At 35.8% G+C, this 27,090-nt stretch overlaps 1 protein-coding gene across 10 annotated transcripts in view; it reads left to right on the forward strand.

Moving 5' to 3' along the window:
- The window catches only part of LOC124365795 (ankyrin repeat domain-containing protein SOWAHC), a 244,344-nt gene that overhangs the window by 67,882 nt on the left and 149,372 nt on the right, over positions 1-27,090 (forward strand). For all 10 annotated transcript variants that reach the window (XR_006922749.1, XR_006922750.1, XM_046821836.1 and 7 more), the window contains one exon: positions 1,387-1,488. Coding sequence is in view for 8 of the 10 variants with exons in the window: in XM_046821836.1 (XP_046677792.1) it covers positions 1,387-1,488 (102 nt within the window). In the remaining 2 variants the exon portion in view is untranslated. The remainder of the gene's footprint in view (positions 1-1,386; positions 1,489-27,090) is intronic.

The raw sequence follows: 27,090 nt of genomic DNA on the forward strand, positions 1-27,090 counted from the left end.
ATTTGGAAACACGTGTAAGCGATTTATGGGTCTATATATAGGGCGGGACGGTGGCGGGCCATCAATCTGTTTGTTTGGCTAAACACGTTGCTCCGTCTCATTAGGGCTGTCTCCATCGCTCAAACGCTAAACTTTTTGACTCAATCCATTCCGATTCGCCAGCGGCCGTGCCGTGCCGTGCCACTCGCTTTTTAATGAAGTGCGCTAATTTATACGCCGGTAGTTGCGTCTGGCCGGGGCTGATTTAGCGCCTCGCCCGGCGTAAATTCGGGTTAAAAGCTTTGCGATGATTAAGAAATTGACCTGTTCCGAGGTGGGATTCAGGGGCCATCCGTCACGGCAAATGGGGCGCCTGTGGCAAATATAGAATGTAGACGTTTGCGGTACCGGTGCAGGTGCAGTGCAGTTTGGATCAGAGAGTGGAGAAACTGTTTCTGCAGGCTTCACTGAGATTCTTCTAGTTGTGCTCGTCCAACTTCAAATAAGTATTTCTGGAAAGTGGATAAACCCAAAAAACCCTCAGGAAATTCGAACGGTGGAAGGGAAATTGGTGCACAGTTATGGCGTTTCAATAAACTATTTGTTTCTTTACCTATATATTGGTACACATAAACATAGTCAAAAAGATAACGTATGAAATAATATTTATGGACCAGACAGGTGTGAAGTTGTAGAGGCAAATTTACTCGGATGTTTGTATAAGTTTATAGTAGATATGAAGTGTAAGTTTGTACCGTTGGATAAGTGACCCTGAGAAGTGAGATTCTCCAGTCCAAATTTGACTACCGACCATTGCGTGACAAAATAAAATAAAAACACTGAATAACATATTACACATAGGAGTAAAAATATTCATTGAAATATAGACATATTTGTGAATAATAGACGGAAACCTCACTGGCAGTTTACATGTTGGCGTAAACATGACTTGAGGAAGGTGTATGATGTGAACCGTCGCCAAGTTTTCTGCTGGGACAAATATTGTCCTCCTCCGAGAAGACGCTTGCTGCAGATTTAATGCTAAACTCGATTTAATACAATCTGTGCTGAACAGGTCCGGGCATATGTGAGCGGGCTTTCAAGTATATGCTCTCAAAGCACATGAAATTCCATCACATCCGCAAGAAGATAAGTACATAGTTCAGAACAATGTCATTGCGCCCATAAATTTTGTAAACACGTTTAAATTTCTCACACATTTTCTGTGTGAGGAGTCTAAAAGTCAACTATAAGATAGTTTGAACTTGAAACCAATTTCATTTGAATGAACGTTGGGCTATAACCCCATCCTCCCATAAAATAAATTCATTACTCCTTCATGAAACATTGTATTGTTTTATTAAGTCAGTTTATATGTCGTTGCATAATTGTAGTGTTGTTTCCCAGCTGGATCCGAAGGCGCGGGAGTGGATGGTGAAGGCTGCTCAGTCGGATTACCAGGCTCTGTTCAAGTTGGCATCTGAAAATCCAAAACTAGCAAAGTTCAAGGTAAGATTATTTCATCATGGCGTGATACATATATTCCCAACTTTAGTCACTCTCTTGATATAGTTATGACATTTCTTCGATTGGTATGATATTCAGCCGCAGCGGACTGCGACATAAACCTTTGATCTGCGTGATATTTGCTAAAAAATCACGTATGAATTGCGACCAGCGGATTTGAGAAGTCGCCATCGCTCTCACCGACACCGCACGCCGGACGTACCGAAAGCGCCGCACAGAACCCGGCCGTAATTTCTCCGACAAGGGATCACCTAATGGATTATTTGTGTAAAATAAAAACTCGTGTCGTCCACTTGGCCGGAACAACGCTAAGCCTATTATCGCCGTCCAATTGTGTATGCCACAGCACCGGCAGTATTGTACCGCGGTGCCGGGCCGTCTAAATCTGCCGCGGTCCGGCCAGGTCGGAGCGACATCCCCGGACAAAAACAACAACACTGGCAATAACCCTAAATCCGTCCCCGAGGCGGAGGTAATCCTTATTTGTATACATGGAGGTAGTGGAGGGCAGGGCTTGGACGGTGGGCGGGGCGGGCGGCGTCGATCGGACAAATTGATGAATATGCAATCGGATCGGCTCGGCTCGCAAGGGGGAACACAGCCCGATAATTAAATCAACACCCCGGGTAATCAGCCGGCCGGCCCGAGGGACACGTTTAATTAATATTGGTATCGCACCGACCCCGGAACTGGGAAAACTGCCCTGCAATTGATAGGCTACACTAGTGGGTCCGTTCCGCCGGAATTGGGTCTCCCGTCGGGTCTCTTCGTCGCCGAGTGTGAGAACAACTACTGATGGATAAAAGATTAAGGTTGGAGTTTCCAGTTACAGGGTGTTGCGATGTTGAGTGTTTCTTATGTTCAAACCCGATAAACGCCCCTTTATGATTATATTTTGTCATATTAACTGTTACTAGCTAAATAAGCTACTGCCCGCCACTGAATTAGTGAAGTAGATTGATGTTCTGGAGAAGTCATGAAAACATGCATTACCCAACAGATTAAATTACTAATGTTTTCAGCAGTAGAAATCTTTGAGGAAGTCTTTTTTGTAAACCTGACCTGAATACGTTGATTCAGAAACAACAGCCATTCAAATCGTCCAAGGCTTTTTAGCCAATCGGGGAATAGCTTTATGGTGGATTGACTCGTAAAAAAAATTATACTTCGTAAAAAGTAAAATATTTGAATATTTTCATGTCCATCAAGTATTATTTACGGAATTAATCAAAATCAGACAATTACTACGAATCTTCAAAAGTAGGAACAAGGAACGTAATATTTCTGAAATGGTTAATACTTCTAGATTTTTTCGGAAAAAATCGCTCCACTAGCTAGCTGATTTAGAACTCACTCTGTAACTGCTGTAACAATTATGATACATGTGGTGTACTGGCTTATATTAATTGTATGAAATAAATGTTCGTTAACGAATATTGATCAAACACGACTCATTCCTATACATCGTTCCTTAAATGTGTGTTGAAGTCATTTTTATCATGTGTGTTTTTGTGTTTACTACGTAGTTGTTTCATCCAATCTGAGCTTGATCATTGTATGCTTCAATGGGCAATGTTAAAAAAAGAAATGCGATATGTATTATTGCATCCGTAATTGAATTGCCTAATTTATTATTTACAGTCTAGACTATTAACTACTTGACTCTGCAAGGTCTTGTTGTTGCTTTGGTTATATTATTTGAACAACTTTTCATAAACTGAGAAGGGGAGTTTCTTATCAAGTTGTTAGGACGACACGCTTATACAATTGTAACATATAGAGTCAGACTTCAATAGTAGTGTTCCGCATGAGCCTGTACTAGAACCAGTTTTATTGATTTTTAAGTGGGGTTATGCCACTCTTGTACTCAAACGGTACACCATTGTTTTATGGGTTAAAAATTTGAATTTTATTCGTTGTTCACTTATCGCATTCCACGTAACATCCATCTACAAGCACTTCCTTGTGAATTTGAATAAATTAAAGCAACAGGTAAAAAAGAGATTTCTTTTTATATGTACTTATACTCAGTACTAGAAACTCAATGCTTCAAATTTCAATATTTTAGGTGTTGCCATTGAGAAAAAACATACTATACCAATATAAATTCTATTATTACACATTTCACAACTCATACTTATTGTTGCTATAAGTACTTGGGATAACACTCTCTGAGCTGACGTTTGTTGATTCAACTCCCACTTAAAACATATAATAGATTTTTCAGTAGAGAAACCCCTAAAGACGAAATTTGTAACATATACTATCTACTACATCATACTGGATTTAATGTATTGTCACTTTGAAGCCATTCATTACCTTATGTGAAGATGAAATCACTGAAGCGTTTTACATGATATGCTCGTGGTCAAATGAATTGAAAATATACTCATTCAACTTTTATTTTGGTATTCTCTTTCAATACTAACACTTTGCATTATTTTTTCATAGAAATTGATGCCATGCATTGTTTAGAAAATAAAAATGTAAGCATAAAATTGTAGTGTAGTACCGTAGATGGCTTCATTCGTATTTTCTTGAAATCGTTTTAGATCAAAAGCATTGTAATAAACATATGACTTTCTTGTAATTGCTTGTCGCAAGCTGGAATTCTCTTAACGTTGAAGGCGTATATAAATTATGCGTTTACAAAAATTTTCTCGCGTGTGCCAGCAGTGCAATAGCAGAAAGCACATTATTTTAGGCAATACACTTTCATTTTTTTTTCTAACGGACTTTTTCTCCTCTGTTAGTCTGCTATTTTTTATTTGTGGTTTTGCTGGCCCAATTCCTTTTCGCCGGCGATTAGTATCCCACCATAAACCAGCAATCGAACCAACGCGTCCCACGTCGGTGAACACGACCGTTCGTAACGCCGCGCCGCGCCGGGCCGCCGTAAATCCCCGGGAACAGAGAGTTTCACGGGTCGAGCGCCCACACGAGTGGCCTGAATCACGGGGAAGAATGGGGAGACAATAAATAAACAATATGCTTCCTATTGAGGCGTAGGCGCCACGCCGTAGGCCCAACACGGACACGGCTACTGTCGGTAGACTACGCTTATCCGCTGGTCCGGTCGAGTGTCGTGATTCATGGCTCTCGTTAGCACAAGCTGTAAATATGGCGGCCAGATCAGCTGATCGTTGTTTATTGTGATTGTCACCTCATGTTCAGATGGTATTTTTGAAGTAGCGATTACATTTTCTTGGTGTTGAGTGAGATGTTTTCATGGCTCGTGTGGCTGAAGAAAAGAAACTGTAATAGATCAAATTTGAATTGGATAGAATTAAAGTATTTAATGTTATAATTTTGTACCACTTCTCAAAACCTCGAATGATGTGTTCATAGTTTTTTAAATTAAAATGACAGTAATTCTTATAATTTCAAACTGTTCCTCTTTTTTAAATACAGGATCTGATTATTTCCTAAAGTTATATTAAGTTTGAACAAATGTATTTATGACAATTTTAGAAACTAGTAAAAATGCGAAAAGTACATTATTCCTACATTGTTGTGCCGATAAATTAGATTTTCTTTTTCATTAGGGAATTATACTTCTTTGTAATATATTATGTCACAATTATCATTATAATTCGTTTTTTCAAGGATGGTCAAACGTCCTGTTTAATCACTTAAACTGCTATTTGATTAAGAATCCAATTGGAGAAAGCAGCAACAGCATTCATATATACGATTAGCTTTATCTTGTCCTCGGTTATTGAATGACGCAATGGTGTGGTGGGAGCAGTGGTGGAGGGGAGAGTTCGCTTCGCTCGTTACCGTACCCGGTATACCAGATCAGCCACTCACCACCTTTATGGAATTCTAATTAGAGTCAGCACATAGCGTCCCCACAAGTATTTAATAACAGCCGCTTCTCCACCTCGCCTCGCCGCACATTGCTTCTAGGACTCGCACTGTTCAGCACCCTCAGCCTCTCCTCTGCTACTTCACTGTCTCATCATTCTCCTTTAGCGCGGTCGCGAGGCTGCAGAGATTGTTCTTTACATTACACACGATGAGATACGTGCTTAGTCTGTACGATCCTCTATCTCTCAAAACCCCATAACCTTTTACATCGAATTCTCAGGGTACAGTTTACCCAAGAATTTGTCCAGGACCATAAACCTGAGACCACTGTCTCTGTAAAAATATCTTAATAGAAAAAATCGGTCATTTTTTGTATAAATCAATGTTAAACTATAGAAAATCTCATATTTTTATGGGAACGTTGCTGAAACTGTGATCTGGAAATTGTACATCACAGTATTATTAAAAAAATACCATATTCTCAAATGTGTTTTAGTATTGAAGTTGCAAAACTGTACCAACTACCGCCATAACTCTAAATATCTTTCATAATTTTGAAAATATGTGGAAAATATTGGAACCATGTTAATCGAAATAAAAAATTTGTCATCATGTAATATTTAGGTGAATAGAATATGTAGGTGAACATCTATTCTTAAAAACAAGGTGTACTCTCGTATTATTTACGAGAAGCGATTACGAAACTTCTTAAGGTACTTTTCCCACATCATTGGCTTTATCCATGACATTATCATACGCCGCGCCGCTGATATGTAGTTCAAACTATTAGATTCTTAGTTTAGTTCAATGTTCATGGCTAATTATTAATTTCGTCAAAAATATATAAGACGATTTAAAATATATGTAAGACTTTTATTTGCGTAGAATATTTTCATGTTGACCTCTTTGAGCAATAGGTATTAACAGCTGTCCACTACAATGGAGATTTTCAGGACGTCTGCCTTGTACACAGAACGTAGATTGTACCTCTTGTGTTGCCTGTGCCAAGGAGAGAGTAGACTAGCACTGAAAGACAGATAAAACGTACACGTCACTTACAATAGACGCAGAGCGAGGAGAAGAAGAAGCTAACTGCAGTCATGACTTCTGTAACAATGAACGCTCCATAGTTAATCCCGCCCGATCTATTACATCTTGTTTCGTTAAACGGCCGGGCCGGGTGAAACCCGAACCTATCGGTCGGTGATTAAACCGGCGGACAGTCGGACTCGGAAGGGTAACGAATGGGCTCGGTGGCGGCCCGATATACGGCGTTCATTAAGAAACCCGCCTGCGTAAGCGAAAGCAAACAAACGGACTAATAGTTGCTACCAATTAACAGGCAGCCACCGATCATCCGGGCGCCTTAATGAAAAAACATTTATTACAAGCGGATACTGAAACTGATGATGAAAAAATTAATATATTAGTTTGGAGGCTGTGCGTGGAACGGTGGCTTGTTCTCGGCCCGGCCCCACGCAGACGTGATGTACTGCCCCCGCCCCCCGGCCGCGGCTAACTAACTGTCTTGGCTCGGGGTCCTCCTCTCTGGGTCGAATCACTACGGCAGGCAAACTGTCAATGGAGAGTGGTTCAATCGGCGTTCATTTTTATTTGTTTTGGTTTTTTTTATTACGGCTCTTTTGGTAGTTTTTTCTGAAACAAGTATATTTCTTCATGCTTGATGTTTGTGAGCATTTAAAGTAGTATTTTGGAGTGTCTTATAAACAGACACAAAGAAATATTTTTCAGGACAAAGAAAAGTAAATACATAAAACAATGACTGGTGGTGAGTAGCGTGTTTTTCTACGGTAAACAATAATTTTCTGTTCTTTTAAATAACGACATTTCCTTAACTCAGTAGACACAAACGGTATGGTACTTTCCGAAGTTGTAATCCATAAACATACTACAAGAATTCAATATTGTATCTTTATTATTTTGAGATGATTAAAAAGTCGTCAAATTTTCTACTTTAAATGCTTATAGTTCCTCTTCCGCTCCTCAAGTCTGTCCCCAGTGAAAAAATGAAAGTAGTGTGTAGTATTACGTCAAATGGCTGTGAATAAAATTTTAATAAATGTGTTCAAAACCGATAACCGGTTGCTTCATCTTCACTCTCATCAATAACTATAGTCAACTATAGTCAACTTTTCGTATAAGGCACGAACATTGATTTAGATATGGCTTAGACTTTGCTCAGTAATAACGTGGTGCTGTTTTCTGGGAAAGAAAGGGGACAAGAGAAGCTTCATTGTCATACATACAGTATATAGATTAGTTATGAATTAAAATGTTACACGTATTTCTATTTGTGAAAATAAATAAAAATATCACATTCCTAAATAAGTGTTTTTTCCTAAATTTGAGTTACCTCATATTTGTAGTAACTCTAAAATATAATCAGTAGGTTTGATTTTTTTAGTAAGCAATTTCAGTTAAACATTATTGTGCGTCGAAATTATGTATTACATGCTTTTGAGCAAAAAAATTCAGTTTATGTGGTATAAAATGCGTGTTTGTATATTTCTATATACTGGATATTTATACGGATTATCATTGAGCTAGACGGTTTCTGAATCCAAAAAAGTCTTAAAATATCGAAATATTAGATTGAACAGTGGTAAAATGGGTTTGTGTTGTTCTTTAGTTTGTGTAGTGCTATATTCATTCTTATAGCATTTTACATTGTGATAAAAAATGTATTATTCATAATAAATGTAAGCTTTAATCATAGTTTAACGACAAAATATTCAAATAGTTGCATCAGTTATATATGCATGAATATTACATATTTACATTCACGTTACTTACACACGGCGAGTCCCGGATATATACTCTGTTTATTGTTTTATGATCAAATTTGAACTTTGTTAAGCAGACATCATTTATAATGTTGATTCGTACCAATGAAATTCTCTGAAACGTTTTTCACAGTGAAACTGTTTTATTAAAATATTTAGTTGTAAACATGCAATTATAATGGAATTCTACGGAAGGGGACGGACGATCGGTCCAGCAATTCTGACATTCCGGGCGGACTTGGTCCATAATTTCCCTAATCTTGGAGGTGGGAAAGGGTTTTGAGGGGGGCGGGGGGTCAGCTATTGGGTGACATTAAACTCCCCGCATTTAACTGGCTGTAGGCGTAATATGTTTGTAGCATTTTGTATGTCCCGTGCTCAGAATTGAGTTAGATAATCTATTATTCTACACGGATTTGCGAATAGTTTTTGTCCACTGTCCTTCTGGCCACTTTAAACAAAGTCAATTATTTGTTACCGTTACAGAATATTGGCTCTTAAAAACACCAATTGTTTTGCTTTTTATATTTAGTTCGTATATTTCTAGAATATCTAAGTAGAGATTTGAAAAGGGGCTGTAAATGAAGGAGAGAGAAAGAGAGTTCGAGTTGAAAAGTCAAAGTAGGAAAGTTTTTAAGTATTAACTTTTAATAAATTTAACAACTCCAATAATATGCTGGTTAAATAACACTTTTACTAAATAAAAGTGGTGTTATGTGGTTCTGATGATGTTTTCCTTGAACACGAAAGGCCCCACAAACATAAAAAGTATATTATTGAAGTGTTTGTTTTCAAATTTATTAAAAATTCCAATAAGAAAAGAACTTCTAGAATGTATTATCTTTTAGTTTAAAAATCATAACCTATTCAAATATATCAGTTGTTGTCTTATATGTAATTAATTTTGTATTTCTATATTGTGAACTGTACTATAAACCAATAAACTATATGTCTGTGTACATAAATTGTATTTCTATATGTGTTGACCCATTCATAAGTAAATTTTTAAATACCTTCCTATTTATTAGTTTATCTTCACCAAAATCAGTATGTAAGGTTCCTTTTTCCATGGATGTGTGGCACAGGAACCTACATATTATGTAACTGTTACAGGTTTTTATTTATATTTCGGACACAAATATGTCATTGGGTTTTCAAATATCTTTTGAGAAAATGAGTAAAAAAGTAAAACTTTTATTCTGTGCAATAAATACAGAATAGATTGTACTTATTAATTGTACTTAATTTTGTCACTCTACGATGTAGACATTATTTGAGAAGTGTATGTTTTAAATGTTTGATTTTACTAAATTGAACATTAATATTTGCTATATATATATATATATGGCAAAATACAATGTAATGTATTGGATTTGAACATTTGGAATTCATATAAATATAAACTATCAGTTTGTAAGGATTTGAAAGCTAGTTAAAAAATAAAGTGTTGTCATTAAAATACATATTTTTATAGAAACGTTGCATGGTTGTAAAATGATTACAGTGTTGTTCAACAGTAATAATTCTTAAATAAAAATATGAAATGTTGATTGCATGTATTCTATCGTTAAAGTGTAAAATATAGGCTATAAGTGCCTGTGGACAGAACGCTAGCCCAATCCGGGGGTTAGTTTATTCTCAATTGGGCCAGAAGACGAATCGGTCACAGCGCGAGCGCGGGAAGACGCGGAGCGAGGCGAAAACAATTTGTGACGGTCGACCGTAATTACTGTTTGTCTCTCTGGTAATTTGTAGTGATGGAAGCGATACCAATAAAGTATGTCAATTATAAACAAAAGACCGATTCCAATATTAATTAAGAGCTAGGGACGTAGTGGTGTGTTGCGGCGGGAGGGGGAGGGGGCATAGGAACCCAATTATCAATGGGGATGAGTTATGGACCTACAATCGACAGTATATCATGCCCTATGTAAACACGCTGTCGCTACCTCGCCAGCCAAGTCGCAGCCCCCTACAAATTAACTCCAGGTTAAATATGTGCGGACGGTACCTGCATGCGAAATTGTGTGCCCCATCCACTCTAGACGTGACTACTGTGTTACCCTACTGGGTATCTTCGCGAGTCCTGTCTGGAGGTACCAACGTAGTTTGGTTAAGGGATGGACTAAAATACTGAAAATGTCAAACCTGTTGGTAATACGTACTAATGATCTGATAATGATAGCCTAAAATCGTCAAGTAGTTTCATACATTTCTTGCTTTTATGAAAAGAGCTAGATTCATTTTTTTAATTTGTATACCTCAAGTTTCAACAGATTGAAATTCATGAAAAAGTTTTAATTTTTACAAAATCAAGGCTTTCATTGCTTTAGATAAATTTATAAGTTATGTGTTAAATGTGAAAACCTTATATTTATTTATGACATTATGTATTTATTTGAAAAATGTCTACAACATAAAATCTAATTAAAATTCAAAGTAGCGATAGCCACATGTTGAAGAAATGACACTTTAATCTGGTCTATTGTTAATAGTTATTTTTATCAAGCAGTTGTAAGAAAGGCACTTGTCAGTACTATATTTACAATCGAGTTTCCTTTGGGCTGTTTTTCAGTTCTCAAAACGTTAGAATATTGCATTTGTAGAACCATTTGGCATACGGAAAAAACCACTTTGCCGGTTATACAAATCACTAATGGCACATAAACAACTTCTAGCTTCTTAAATCAATCCCTATTATAGCTTATTCCAATGCCCACCCTAATTTGAGATTGTGTCAGGTTTAGCCGCTTTTGGACCGAACTCTTAACAGTTTTCGCTATCACACTTTCATGACTGATACCACTTATTAATTGACAGTAAGCATAAAAACACGCATATAATTAAATGAATATTACACTAATGTTTATAAAACAAAATTAGCATAACCCGAATTTACCGGTCACTATACTGACCTACATCGACACGGGGCTATGCATCACTGCATATATTACACAGTCCAGTTACTGTGTCAAAGTGGTCTGAATGTGTCTCACATACTAACTGGTAAATAATAAGAAATGACATGGTATTCACAAAACTCAGCTATTGGTATTCACAGGACTTCCTAATTGGCTTTGGTCAGACAATAATAACCTAATAAATGGTATGTTAATCACGGTTGTTGATGTATTTAATCCTTGTAGTGACTTGTTTTACGAATTTGTGTCCTAAGTTCTCAATATCACTACTGAGTTAATGTTTTATCTGTCTTACAATAACTCTAAATGTAATTTAAACTGTGGGGGTTTTATAAAAAATTCCAACTTTATTTCGCCACAAAATCTGATAGAGTAACATTACAGACCTATACGTTGCGCCATTCTTATTTTTATAATGCCTTTAAAATGAGGTATCACTTGCTAAGGGTTCCCATTTAAAAAGTTTGACTTGACTTACCCCCAAAATACCCTATCATATAAACATCCCTAAAGTAAATCATTCCATGTCATAATAAAGTATAACCACGGTACCACAGTATAATTGTTCAAAACATTTATGAATTTTCGTGTATTGTAAGTGCACTTCTTTAGATAAATATAAATTGTATAAATATTTACAACAAATATGAAAGAAAAAGAATGGAACTAAACAAGGGAAACAGCAGACCTATAAAGTAGGTACCAAAAATAATGAATCTGGCTTTACCTGAAGCTAACTATATAGCTCCACAGTGCCGATTATATATCCTATACTAATTATCATTGATAATATATAGGCCTGTCAGTGACAATTCTAATAGAAATACTTCATACAACTGATATTACATCTGAGATGGTAGATGTTACACTCAGTAAAGGGATAATTGCTCAAATACAAATAAGTAAACTGTATACGATTATTTAGGCACTTAGCGCTGGTTTGAGTATTCCTATAGACGGTGGATGGCACGTGTGTCTTATTAAAACAAAGAGTAAAGCTTACAAAAGGATTTCCTAAAACTATAAATGAATTTAGTTTTTTCTATTACTTTATCTATTTTTTAACTAGTTACTTAATGATTTCACAACCTTTTAGATGTCGATGGTTAAGAATGTTTCCGTTTGAAATGTCTGTCTCTACAAATATATGCACATTAGTTAAGTATTAATTATTTATGTAAAGGCTGTGGGGTTTATACACTCCAGCTCAAACTGTTGCCATTGTGTGCACAGAGATAATGTGTCCGACCATTTGGAAAAGTATTTATCTCACATTCAGCGAATTGAATCAAGACAAGCCTTTTTAGCAATGTATCCATCCTCGCTTGTCAAAAACACCAGTGTGGACTGCGGCAGTCTCTGTGGTTACAAACATAATCTGTGAATTTATCCAAGCGATTTCGTGCACTACGAATCGTGTGCTACTTCAACTATGTTTAACACAACTATCGGTGTTCAATACCAAGATATATAAATTTGTAAAACCTGTCATATTTTAAATTCCATTAAAATTAGATAAGAATATCCCTTGAGTGTTAATTTCAAATAAATGAAAGATGGATAATGAAGGGAACGTTGAATCCCGGGTAGCCTAGTAGTTATCGTCTCAGCGTATCGCTCCTGGAATCCAGGTTAGAATTCCAGTTTGAACAAGGTATTTTCACACGCTGACAATTTAGCAATCATCTGTGGATAACGTGATAAAGGGTTCGCTGCTAGAGCATGCCAGAAAAATGTCATAACTATACTATCACAGGCAAACTCAGAGGTATGGAGTACTGTACTCACACAACTCTTAAAACCTATATAGACACTATGGTCGCTAGGTCAGGGCAATTAAAGAATGCGCGAACCTTAAATGTACTGCAGTCCAATTTTAAATCTCTGATTGTACTCTATCCTCCATATTTGGAAATAAAAAGATACATACATTTCGACATAAAGCCTTGAGAGTCAGGCGATCGAGGGGTTAAGTAAGGGGTTAAGCGCTTTATCTCTCATTTCATTATACCATAGATGGTACCTTCACAGTGTAATGAAAGCCAAAAATTCACTGTTTTAAAAATCGTTAGTGTAGCGCTTTTCTGATCATCATTGGCAAAGTTACGTGTGTAATGCCAAAACCATAGGGTTTAGCTATCGAAACCTCATCTCCCTCCTACTAATCCTTTTTAGAACGAAGCATCAGTACATATATGTAAGCAATAGTCTAAACTGTCGTAAACTCTCAGAACTAATGAATTTGAAATTAAAAGTTTGTGAAACGGGTTTCTAAAGATACCGACGCTGAACCATTTTTTAATTGGACGATAATCTTTTGCAGTTTACAAAGATTATTTTAAGTTCTTTGAAAGTAAAACGAAGGCTAACCACTTAACTGTATCAATAAGGAAACTGCTTAATAGTAAGAGTATACAGGGGTTTCCAATAATAGTGATAATTGGTAGGGAGAGGGATGGATTAGTTTGTGAGAACAAACTGTTAGCAACAGAAGTTTGTTTAGGAAGCAATAACAGCGGTTCTTTCAAACTCTTACTAATTCAAGTTTTTTATCTTGCCTTTGCAAACTTGGCTTTACCAACAAAAAATTACCATTCCAAGAATAACAAGGATTACGAATATTTGGTTTGGCTATGTGTTACTGTAAGAGAAGCGTGACTTTTCTTTTAATTTCTTCCTCTCGCATCGTATATCATACATTTTGTGTTGTAAGATTTGAATTTATAAGAACAAGACAGACATCAGTTCTTGGACCGATATCTTTATACAATATTTTGTGTGAATCAGTATTTTTAAAATAGTCAATAGATGTAATTTTGTTTATTCATTCAATAATTTATTGGCAATCATGTAAAGTGGGTAAACATTTCAAAGACTGATAAAGGACCTGTTTACATTTCGACATTCACAAGTCATATTTTATTGTACTAAATTAATAGTAACCGTTATAACTAGCCTACCTACTATTATTGCTATTTTATAGGCTGGCTTATATTTTAAGGACATGATCCAACGCCTATCGAAAAGTATTCATTTGAGCATTATACACCATTAAAACCCCGGCGTTGTGTTACAATTTTATTTGTACATAGAAAATTGATTTGCCTCATAGTTATTTCTGGCCGGTAATGCAAACGATTTTTAAAATTATATTGTATAATAAAAAAAAACATAAGAACAATATATGTCACCTTTAAGTAATCCACAACATATGTTCTTCACTTTTAAATAAAATTTTACTCTAAGTCAATTTATAAACTGGCCGAAGGCTTGGAGATATCTTATGAATTTCCGTTTTCATTTTTATAAAAACGTCGTATTAATAATCTTCCATTCAGTTACATTATCAACATTTATTATTTATTGAATTTCGATGAAAAACGTAATTTTGTTTTTAATTTAATTAATTACATATATTATTTTTGTACAACTTTTATAAATTCCAGGATATTGAATAGCTTGTAAATTATACTCTTCGAGTATTTTCATATTTTCCCGTAATTTTGGATAAAAGAACATTAGAATCTTACTGTTTGCAGTACATTTTGCTTCTTTTTCAGAAACTGTCAAACTTTTGTATAAACTGATTACCATTAAAGTCTTGTATGATAATTTGTAAGGTGTCTTATACTATCTTTAGATACTTCCGTTTCGTTGAATTCTATAACACATTGATAACTGATTGGTCATATTAATCGTTAATTTGTTGAGCTTTAGCCTATTGCGTACCTCCGAAAGTTCCACTCAAACTGCGTTTCTGGCTTTGCCAGTTTCGGTGTACAACATTTTGATAGACGGTGCGAGGCCGACATATCTCAAGAGTCTAATTTTGATAGTGATATTTCGATGCTATAAGAGCAGAAAAGTACCCAAGAAAAACACAAAAGTTCTAGTATTCTAATTGTTTGAAAACACGACAAGTAATAATTATAGATGGTTTGTTTATTTAGTATTATAACACAATAATAATATAATAAACATAAAATATTTCTTATTGAGGTGTAGGAACAGATACAATTTTAATTATTGAACGGGTTAGTACATATTAAAATCAAAACGAGAAATCTAATCAACCGTGTGAATATTCACATATTGAATGCAGGGTCAGGGATTGGGCCTCAAAACAATTGCTCGTATTGGGAACACGTACAGGAAGACACTGATATACTGGGCTCGATCATTGCCAAAATTGATAGTTACCCTTTCCCATTACCGATTAATTCTCACCTCTGCACCTCGTTAACCGAACATTGTGTTGTCCGGGGCGTAGCCTCCGGTCCGGTATGCCCCTTGATTGCGGGGCCGTCGCGGTTTTTGCCGCGTAATAGCGCGGTCCGCTCGCCAAAACTGCGGGGCCCTAAAAACTGGGCGCGGACAAATCCGATTTAAAGTGTGCCCCGTAATGAAATGGAGCGCTAATGTGGCTGGCCATCAGTTGTATGAAGATATCAACCTAATGGCAGTGACTCGCTTCGCTCGCTCTTCTAAACGAGGACATTGAGGCTTGGAGGCCGCATACCGACCTTCCCTCCCTCACCTAACTGTTAGTCTCCTTAGACGGTGATTCAGTGCTGCATCGCTTCTCTTCTGTTACAAGCATATGTGTATAGTTGTACACCATAATCGTTGGAAATCATTAAATGTATGATTGGGTGACAATGAAAAACTAACCCATTTTTAAAAAGGCATATAAGAGATTGATAATATAACTCCATATAACTCGATGTTGCCTATACAGAAATGAAGTTTCATAAAAAATGTCAAGTCTACTGTTCGATCCCGAGATAACGTGCGGACAGCAGACAGACAAAAGTGAAATTTTTTCAGTCCCTCTTGTGATAGCGTTCGTGAACACTCAGGCAGATATCGGTAACTAACTAACTCTAACAGTAATGTCTTCAAATGGTATATAGCTGGTAATGTTGGCAAATGACGGACCGTGTGGAGTGAATTCTTGTATTATGTTTCGTACTAAAGCAGTGGCCGGTGTCCGCTTAGGAAATCTTGGTCACTAACGAGTGTAAACTTAACGATCAGTGGCAGCCAATCCGGTTTCTATCCGTTTCAAATTTCGTTCCACTTTTATTATGACCTGTGTCTAACCCATGTCATTTCCAACTACGGAGATTAAATCCTTCAGTACAGACCTATCCAATTGTCCAGTGGGAGAAGTTATAATGTTCAAGGTTCATTAAACAAACCGGTAGCTACTACAGTAGATTCAGTCTTTTCAGATCAGTTCATTTTAATCGTAAGCAGTTATATCTGGTTTACACGAATTGCTTGTCCCAATATCTGAGTCGTAATAACAGAATATTTATATTTATATTTATAGTAAAATGTTTCGTGGCTTCGGTTTAAAACTCAGCTCTGCTGCGTATTGCAATACATTTGAACCAGGATTTGACCGCAGTATTATATTGCATTGTCAAACCTTTGCATTTCATTCTTTTCTTCAGAATGGGTGGTCCATTGAATCAAATATCAATATAAAATACAACTGTATACAGTAGATGTAATACTAAGTAATGATAAAATTAAAAAATATTTCATTGATTGATTATAAACTCATTCATTCACTCATTTGTCAAAGTGTACAATAATTATTCAGATACAAAATCATACGTTTAATCTATGTCTGGAGCTTGTCCATTCTTGAACACATGTTACAGAGGATTGAAATACTGATTATTATCGTATTATCCAGTACGCATTACAAAATAAAATCCAGTCATCCTAAACAGTTTTTTTTTTATAAATTTTACAAACTGTTTAAAGTGTATTGCACGAAATCATACAACGAAGCACTTTACTAGATACAAAATTCCATTCGTAGTCCGGCACACGTTCCTTTATGGTTTTGTAACCGCAACGAATATGAACCTCAGTACCTTGAGCTCATACCCTGATATTAAGAATATTATCCTCAGCACCTTGGACTCATAAATTAGTATAATAAACGTCATAAACAAAATACTTAAATGATAATTTTCTATTACTAGTATTATCCTCAGAACCTTTAACTCATACTCTTATATAACGAATAGTATCCTCAGAAATTTGTACTCACCCCTTTATATAATGAATATCATCCATATGTAAAATTGAATATACCTTAGTACAAAAAACATCGTCCTCGGACACTAAACTCGTACTCTGATACAACCAGTATCCTTAGCACATTGAACTCACACTTTAATATAACAAATATAATCCAGATAACATTGAACTTATGCCCTGGTGACACATAATTAATTATCTTCAATACCTTGAAACTGATATGACAAATCCTGCTTGTGAAGATTGGTCGGTCAAGTTTTTTTAGGAAATGTAACCTTGTTTAATGAAGATACATTAACATTGGCCAATAATTACAATAGTTTTGGCTCTTTATTTGCGACATTTAGAAAGTAATTAAAAACATAAATCGTTACCGTTGGTATAAATTTTAATGAAAATTTCATAGGTCATGTATTTATTGAAACCATAATAGTTGACTTTCGCAGTAAACTCCATCTGATATTAACTAGTTAGATACAGTTTTTGTACTAAATTAGCAAGGAATTTATATAAAATATTAAAATTTCATGTAGGTTTTATACAATATAAATCTGATTTGATATGCAATCATATATTTACATAATCGTATGTTAGCTGTGACCCTTCTTACATTCGTTCCTATAAAAAAAGACCGGATAGTTTTAGAACATGATATATGAAAAGTATTGTATTCGGCCTTGAGTATGGCATTATATGAAGTTTTATTGGTATGTCCTGGTAAATTTCCCCTTGTGAAAAAGTTGCCTTACTAAAACTGGCCTTACTTATGCATTGTTACTATACGAAGTTCTCGTGGATGAAGAGCTTTCTATGTTACTCCTGAACTACTTGCCAATAACGCCCACATTTTGCACATCTCATACAGCTCCAAAACCCCAATAGTGCCCCACCGCTGAGACATGAGACTCGACATTGTGCCGGAGCCCCCATAGACGACCACACTGCTACTCAAGTTGATAGCACAGCGAAATACGACGTTACTTATTAGCGAAACGTGTTATCATCACTGTCGATCAGATGATCCTGTGGTACAGCCACTTTCCACTGAAACTAACATAATATTATCATAAACCATTCATTCTCTTCACAACATTACAGACTGTAAGTCGCTGTATGTGCGAAGTATAGCTGAAGACAACGTAATTACTATTTCCAATGTACCTCCATTGTTACGTAGATGTGTGCTGTCGTTCTCTGAGTTGTTTGCATCGCAGATTGTTGTTATTAGAAAGTAAATCTTACGTTATTATAAACACGCCTATTGAAAAGTGTCGAGGCAGCAGTGTATGCCTGAAGAAGCTGGACACAAGTTCGCTTAATAGTTTCAGTGTAAAAGTTTGGTATACCCAACCATCATATAATTATTTCCATCGTTCTTCAAAATTGTTTTGTACATGTTCCGGAGGATACATGGGATACATGTTCACTGACCGCTCTTAAATTGATGATGCGTTGAGTTAATAGTTAGTTTTTTCCTAATACTATCCTCTGGTAGATGCTGGAGATTTCCACGGTCGGGCTGTTCACGGTATGTTGGCGTGATTCATGTCGACCGGCACGGCACGGCACGGCGGCAGTAAATGTCCTGCAGGTTCGCGACTGATCCCGAGCCCAGGATAGCCGCTGGGGAGGCGCCAGGGTTCTGCCCCCGACTGTGGCATTCCTCACCGCGCCGGCCCAACCCTTCTCGTCCGGTCTCGTAAATAGTGCCAACAGTGGACACCAACCCGAGTCATCGACCTGTGTCTCCTGGAGGTGAAGAAACCATTGCAATTACGGATATTGTGCCTTAGTTAGTATTAATCAACAGCACAATTATGGAATCAATGTACGTAAGAAAAGTGTACAGTTTTATCTAAATTTGGAACCACAGATATCCTGGTCTTTGCTTTATTGTTAGGTCGCTGAAAACATCCACCCACAGGTAACCTGGAAGTATACAAAAGCATCCTCCAAAAAGATAAATCAGAAAGTCCAACTCAAATACACTCTTGTCTCAAACCTTCCTTAAAATTCTATCTCTAATGTAACTGGATTACAGAATCTCACGGTATTCGCACGTAATAACTGAAAAACACTTCTTTCTCTCTATTGAGATGGATAGAGGATACTGTTGAACATTGATTGAACTCACGAAACAAATTTTCAAAATATGTAAAACTATACTCGGGGATTCAACAAAAATTCGAAAAACGTCTCACAATTTCAATAGCAATAGTATTTACAATATATTAAGTATATAAATGAATTAAATTTTTAATTCGCGTATTTGAAGACAAAGTTTTGACTGCAATCCTTCATTTAATGTAATCCCATATAAATAATAAAATAAATCCATTAAACTTTTTTCCAAGAGATTTCAACGCTTATACAAGCATCGAGTAAAATTGGTTTACGTTTTAAAATTACAAACGTTTCAACTTTCATTCTATGGAGAAATGAAATTTTCACTAGTGTAATATGACTAATACGTTACTTTGGATTTAGTATTTTTTTAGACTATGTCCTAACCTCCTGAATGTCTAGGAATAAGTAACACAAATGCTTTAACGCAGAGTTAATGTATTTGCAAATATTCTGCGCCATTTTGCTTATATGAGGGCAGCCAAAGTCGTTATTAATTGAGATTTTTGGAAACATTGTTACTAAAATTACTCATAACTGAAAACAGTATAACATATTTTATCATCTAGCAATTTGATATTTTGTAGTATGTAAGTTGATGCAATAAAAAATGTTTTATTTAATAAAAAGTAGGCCGACTCTAGTGTAAATATTTAGTCAACGTTCATAAATATTTTAAGTATTATAATATTAAAAGTGTCCTGAAATGTATGTAAGGCAATCGAATGAATTGGCATATTTTGCTTGAACAGAATCCTCATTTCTGCAACAATTCGCTAAATGCTCCTAGTAGATGAAGCGTCAAGCATGGGGTTGACGGTCCTATACCCTATGAGGTGAACATCAGCGAGCTTGGATATTTGTCATCAGACAGACACTCGCCACTGCTACTCAGCACTCGCTGCTTAATTGGCTGTGGCACTCGAGGTATAACATATCAGCAATGCTGTGAGGCATACTCTACCCTCGATTATGAAATCTACTGAGAATAAGGTTTCGTAATCAAGGACTCTATTCCGGTACAGTACACTAGACGGGTATGAGGTGAACATCAGCGAGCTTGGATATTTGTCATCAGACGGACACTCACGACTGCTACTCAGCACTCGCTGCTTAATTGGCTGTGGCACTCGAGGTATAACATATCAGCACTGGCTGACACTGACTCCGGTAGGTTTAATTGCAGGCCCGGTGGTCCCAGCTACTGTTCAGGCCCGGTTTGTTATTTTGACGTTTATTGCATCCAAGTTATTTATTATTCGCTTGTTATTAGCGCCCTTATTTATGTCTCCTCTTTCTTCCCTATCAATTAACCCCGTGGCTTCCAGCATCCCGACCTCTTCGTCATCTACGATTGGCTCGTCGGCTTGTTAGCTGCGTTTCGATTTCGGTCCGAGATTTTCGTTAGTGAGTAATAACTTCTTTAGCGTATCTGTTCTGACAGCCGTTACTAGAACAGTGTCCTTGGTGCTCCTGTGAACTGGGCTGATTTGGTAGGATGGCAGTTGGGGTTGGAGCTATGCCGGATGAAGTAGAACATGTAATTTTTTTCATTCAGTTTATTTTTTACTTTTTTTTGAGAATGAGTTTCTTAATTTTACTGTTTTTGCGTCTCCACAACCTTCCATTCTACTATTCCTCTTCTGGCAACAACATTCGACTGGAGAACTCTCGAGTAGTGGTGGGGTGTGTACAACCAGCTCTGTAGTACACTCTTAAAAACATACAAAATGTAAAAATGGCATTTTAGAGTGTTGAAGAAATCAATACAAATACACCTAGCTCAATTTTCAGTCTTTCTTTTTGTTATTTAAGAATTTTCTATTCTTTAGTTCATTATTCGTAATCTAACCATACCAACCAAAGTGGGACACGTCGTTTTTTTCAATTAGTATGTACGAGAATATCTTATAATCCTTCCATTCTTGCTCAGTGGAAGAATTAAAAAAGGCACAGACCAACAAGCAGTGTGTAATTAGTTTTACCCTATTTACAACTAAGATAAATAAATTTAAAACTAATATCGAAGAATATTTTCATAGTAAATCTTCTATAGCCTCATTTATATACCTTGTCCATTATGAAATCTGGTGATCCTCACAGGGTCAAAGCATTGTACTTAATTATTTTGTCCGTACTATTTATGTACTGGTACTAAAAGAAATTCTTACAATTCCTTTATTCACCATGGATATTCAATTTTTTAGTACGTAAATAGTTTTTATCAGTAACAAGTTAGATACTACAATAGTTCTGAATAGAAAGAATCCGAAAATCTCGACAACAAAAAATGGTTCAGTTTTGGATCTTCAATTATTTTACGGATTATTGATTACTTCAGGTTTTCTTTTAGAAATCAAATTATGGTACCTCAAAATCTTTCGCAAGTAAGTGGTCGCCCCAATCCTTTCTCAAGCACCATAGACTCGGGTGATTTAAATGGAACCAATGGTCACAAATTATGACGGCTCACGGCATCACTCAAGGTGTAACGTTCACACTAACGAGAGGTTCTCTGGTGCCTGCTCCCGTCACGTCTGACGATAACCAGCTCCCAGTGCCTCTATAATTGGCGTGTAAGGCGCCACCCCTACACATGTTCTTGGATAGTCCTGCATCTTCTGCTGGCCCCTGCCTTGTTAGCGACAGAATCCCTGTGACAAACTGCTGGCTGCGTCACGGGTCGTCTGCCGCAACAGGAAGTCTTCGGGTAGTTTGGACCATCGTAACCCTCTTTCATTGAATATGAATTTGTACCAATATGTAGTTGTACACCTTCATCACTCTAATGAAACCGTGGCGAGGCGGTCACCGAGAGGTATACTGGTGTGCAGCAGCTCTCCTATTCAGCATGACCATAATGCTCGCTTAGTTCTGTATCAACCCTTTACTGTACTCTGCTTTATATAGAGCATAACATTGCAGCTAATTCAGCGGTCAATAAATAGTGGATTAGGAAGTCTTTCTTTCCAGAGTTAGAAACGCCAAAAATTAGATTACAAAATCGTGATATGATTATAGCACTATCTATTATCATTACACCGTAAAGTAGATTTCCAACTCAAACTTTATTTTTTCAATAATGGCGTATTATGTGGAAGAGAAAATACCTCACATTGCTTGCTTGCTATTTACCCTCGCAATATTTGTATAAAATGGGTAGATTTTTCTGTTAAGGGTAGGTTTTTAATCCATATATGCCCTCAAATTTTAAAGCAAAGTAAAACCATTCCGGATCGGGAGCCACAGACTTTTTATGTTCGGAATCAGAACTACCCTTGGATATAATAAATATTAATCTAGATATAATCACATTAACATGTTCGAATATAAATTTTGCAGTTTTTCCAGGCATCGCCAAATAAAACTAAAACTTATGAAAAAAACAAATCTGTATTGAGCTCATTTATTGAGTAATTAAAATTTTTTAAAGGCACGTAAGCATTTAAACCAGACAAAAATACTATATGAATTTGCAACAACAGTGTTTCTTATTCCCGATAAACGCTCTAGTAAAGTGGTGTACAGGGTATTCAACCAGAATGGTGCAAAAATAAAGTTAATTTGTTTGAAAACAATGAGTCACAAAATCATGCATATCTGCATAAAGCAAATTCTTATGTTAACAAAGTTTTGATGTACATTAAAAAATTAATATTCATACTTTAAGGTACATAAATTAGTATACAATGCTCGATATAACCGTCATTCGTTTTCTGAAAATATCCAACTCTGCCCACACAATTTCTGTTTTAAGGACAGTACTGCTTCTGTTGTGTCTTGCAGATTTTGAGGCATGGAAGGGTCGCAAACTATATGACTAATTCCCCAAAAACATCGCTAGGAGTTGTAATGCGACTGTGCGGGGCCAGAGTAACAGAGCTCATTTCCTGATCAATCAAATCAACGGTCTCGTAACTTATAATTTAAAAACTCCCGTTTTTAAATTGTAGTGTGCAGGAGCACCATATAGATGAAAAACAATGTTTTGAATATCTTCCGTAAGCTGACGGGTTAGCCATTGTGACATGGTATCTAAACAAAAGATGTCAGACACGGTGCGTTCAATAATCAATATACTTTATGGTCGCTATAGAATAATAAACTTTGTTTATAGAATAATATAATAAATATATATTTAAAAGGAAAATATGGTACAAAACAATAATTGACAAAGTCATAATAGACAGTAAGATTATAGAGAGGTTGTATTAACATAATATGTATATTTTACGAAATTAAAGTTAACTATTCTTAGAAGCAACTTTTTTATTGTCTTGATTAATTCGTAATCGTTATAACAATAAATAACTGTTAATTACATTGACAGCTCGAATTCATTAAATTGAACATTAACTTTTAAGTTTAAATGTACCAATTTATTTTTTTTGAATAATTACTGCATTGCTAATAATTATTAACCATTCAAATCTTATCACATTGAAAGTTCATTTGGAGCGTGATCCCATTTCTTTTAATGATAATAAGTCTTCAATTGATTTATAGATTTGTTTTTGATCAAGAACGCTTTTTGTGTTTCGTCTTTTACTTTACTTTGATATTTTTGGCAGTACTTTGGTAATAAATTGTTGCAGTAAATTTTTGGTTCGATAAAAATTTTTTAAACTCATAATATTTTAATATAACATACCTTAAGGCATAAACGGTGGTAAAAATTGTTTTTCTTCACGACTAGATATTTCAAGTTGAAAGTTTAGGAAATGTAATCAGACTAATAAAGACAAAAAAGTGAACCTTTTACAATATGTATTTGTGTTATAGCTTCAGAGAGTGACGTGTTTTTATTTAATTAAGACTTTTATTTTGTTAAATTATATTTTTTTAATAATATTTAAGGAAATGGCATTTAATTTTGTTAGAAAATTAATTTTTATGACTAAAACATTTTTCTTCCTCCAGTTATCTTTGATGAACGTACTTTAAAATGTTTATATCCTACCTGGAACCGTTTCACAAATTCAGCTTTGAATTCCTACCACTTCTCGTGAAGTAATAAAAACAAATTTTATATGTCTTTTGTTTTCAGATATCAGAAAGGACTATTTACCAAACTGTTCTCCTAAAATTATAAAAACAAATTCCACCAATTACTCAACTTTAAGGAAAAAGTGTCTAAACATTGTCATTGTCTACCCATAAACATAGTTTACATTTATATCACAACTACCCTTATTCTAGAGTATTTTATTCTGTGTTGGTGTAAGTTAATTTTACAATACAATAGTATTTACTCTAAAGGTTTCAACGAATCGTAAAATTCTTTATGGTGAAAACTAAAACTCGAGCTTTCCTCTGATACAGGATGTCGCAAATTTCTGATGCCCATATCTAAATGTCAAAATGAAATATTTCAATATCGTCATACTTGAAAAATGTTAACTCATCGAATAAGATGTTTGGCTAAATAGAGTATCAGTTTCTAGCAAAGGCATTTTCTTACCATCTCGGTTTCACTTCGCCTATTGAGGTAAGGAGTTTATAAAGGATCAGATTTCAGCTACAACACACGTTTACCTTAGTACAGGATAGATAAGGTAAGAAAACACCTTTGCCATTTCAATATCGATTTTGCTGTATCTGCTCATATTGGATTAATAGTATATGATATAAAATTAAAGTAATTAATATTAGTAATCTGTGACACGTTGTATCTGGTAAGATAGAAGGTTTGAAGTAAACAGTGGAGATACCGTGTTGTCGCGGTGCTTACACTAATTTACCTAACTAAGAGACAGTCAGTAGATTGTGCGCGACAGTGACAGTGGCGGCAGCTAGACAGATGGCTTTACTGATTAGGCGAATGCGATAATTGTAATTAGTTTAAGTTTAATGAACTTTTAAGTGGATGTCAGCCACTTTACTTGAGTTGTATCTAGAGTTTGTGAACTTATATACAAAACGTTATCATGTAACTTATTTAAATTTTAAACATATACCACTACTGTTTGTTCATTATTGTAAGTTATGTCAGTCGCGATAACTCTATTTCGCAAATACTTCGTACTTGTAAACACACTGCCCACTCATGTTTTCTATTTTTATTACGTGGTAATCCGAAACTGTTTACTAGGAAATCTTCAGTATTGGGTCTACTTAGCTTTGTCTTACGTTGAAATATTAGAGCATCGTAAAATCTCAATGTGTGCTTCCCATGCCGGTAAGTAAAAAGGACAGTCCTTCAAGGATATTTGAGTTTGATTTAGTGTTTCCTCATGTAAGTGAAAACCTACAATTGGATTATTTTGCCTACAATGGCGGATAAGTGAGATGGACCGATTACCTACATCATGATCATTAAGTATCGCACAAGGATTTATAAGAAGTATTTAAGTTCATGAGACAGTTATTTCTTTGGTTTTGTTATTTTACCTTAACAACCATGTCTTCAGGTCAATAAGTTTATAGCGTTCCTAAGTTTGTCTTAATAAGACCTCTTTGTGAGAATGGCAAAAAAGGAAGCGATACGATTATTTACTCATATCTTTATTGTCTAGAATTTCCAAAATATTAAAAAAAACTTTTATTAAACTATAATTTCCTGTAAAGAAACTGCTTTTATTACAATATTTGGATTCTTAGAACGATTTGCGTATCCAACCTTATACTTTCTTATCTGCTATTAGAGTTTTGGCTCCATGAACTGTATAATCAGAAACATAAATTAATTTACGTTCTTAAATATTCTTCTTTCTCTCTGAAATAAAACATATAATCCTTATTAAAACTTCTGTTTTCAATGTTATAGTAATTATAGGATAGAAATTGTCGAAAAAAGACAAATCAGAGCCCCAGTAGTCCTCATCTTCATACCTGTCATTGCCATCCTTCAAAATTATGTCAGCTGTTGTGCGCCGAGGTTCGATTGCTCGCAGACAAACGTCGATATCAATTACATATGTAAATCAACCCGAAACTTAATCCAATAACCTCGCCATAATAATTGTGCTGCCGCCGTGATGTCATCCAATCAGTTTCGTCAAAAACAAATTCCAAGAGAAAAGTAATTGGCTCTCACATTTCAATCGACTTAATTTTTTATATTGGAAAGGACGGGTTGGAGACGAGTCAGACCACAACATTTGACATTTGAGGTCAACCGGACTCGCAAAACAAATAATCTACATCACTGTGTTGGTGTTCGTTGACTCTGTAAATTGGCTTACCATCGAATGAAGATTGAACAGCAATAAATCCTCACGTTCACAACTCAGTTTCCCTAAGATTTACATTTACTCTTAACTTAGTAGAAATCAACACTAAATCATGTTCCAACCTACATCTTACCCCCCCCCCCCCCGTCTAAAAAACGTTGTGTTATCCTCTCCGCCACCGGGCTGAAATATACTGTCGCCGCCTATTGTAACTCGGACCTCTGGTTCCATTAAGTGACGCTCGCCAATCCACTCAGCGAGTGTGAGAGACCGAGGAGCTAACTGTGGCCATGTGCGGACTGACTGACGGCGACGCTCAACAAATTACCCCCGGTCCCCGGCATCCATCATTAGCAAATGAGAGAAAAACAGCGCCACCGCACGGCCCCCACTATTAGCTGGCCGCCTTGTATATACTCTACACGTGTAAACAGCGCCGCATATCATCGCTCTGACGTGCGGGATCTCAGTTCCTGTACTAATGACGTTAATAATATATTTTTGATTGATTAAATATGTTACAATCTAGAGCGGTCGATAAGACGATTGTAGTGACATCCATTTTAACTATTGCTCTGTGTGTACTCTACGAAAAAGGAGAGAGGTTAATAAGGTAGTAGCAAAATTATTTTTACAATCTCAAATATTTAAAAAAATTGCTAAAATAAAACCATTTTTTCTATCACTCGTGTT

The sequence above is a fragment of the Homalodisca vitripennis genome, chromosome 1, assembly GCF_021130785.1.
Source record: "Homalodisca vitripennis isolate AUS2020 chromosome 1, UT_GWSS_2.1, whole genome shotgun sequence".
In the NCBI taxonomy this organism is placed as follows: Eukaryota; Metazoa; Arthropoda; class Insecta; order Hemiptera; family Cicadellidae; genus Homalodisca; species Homalodisca vitripennis.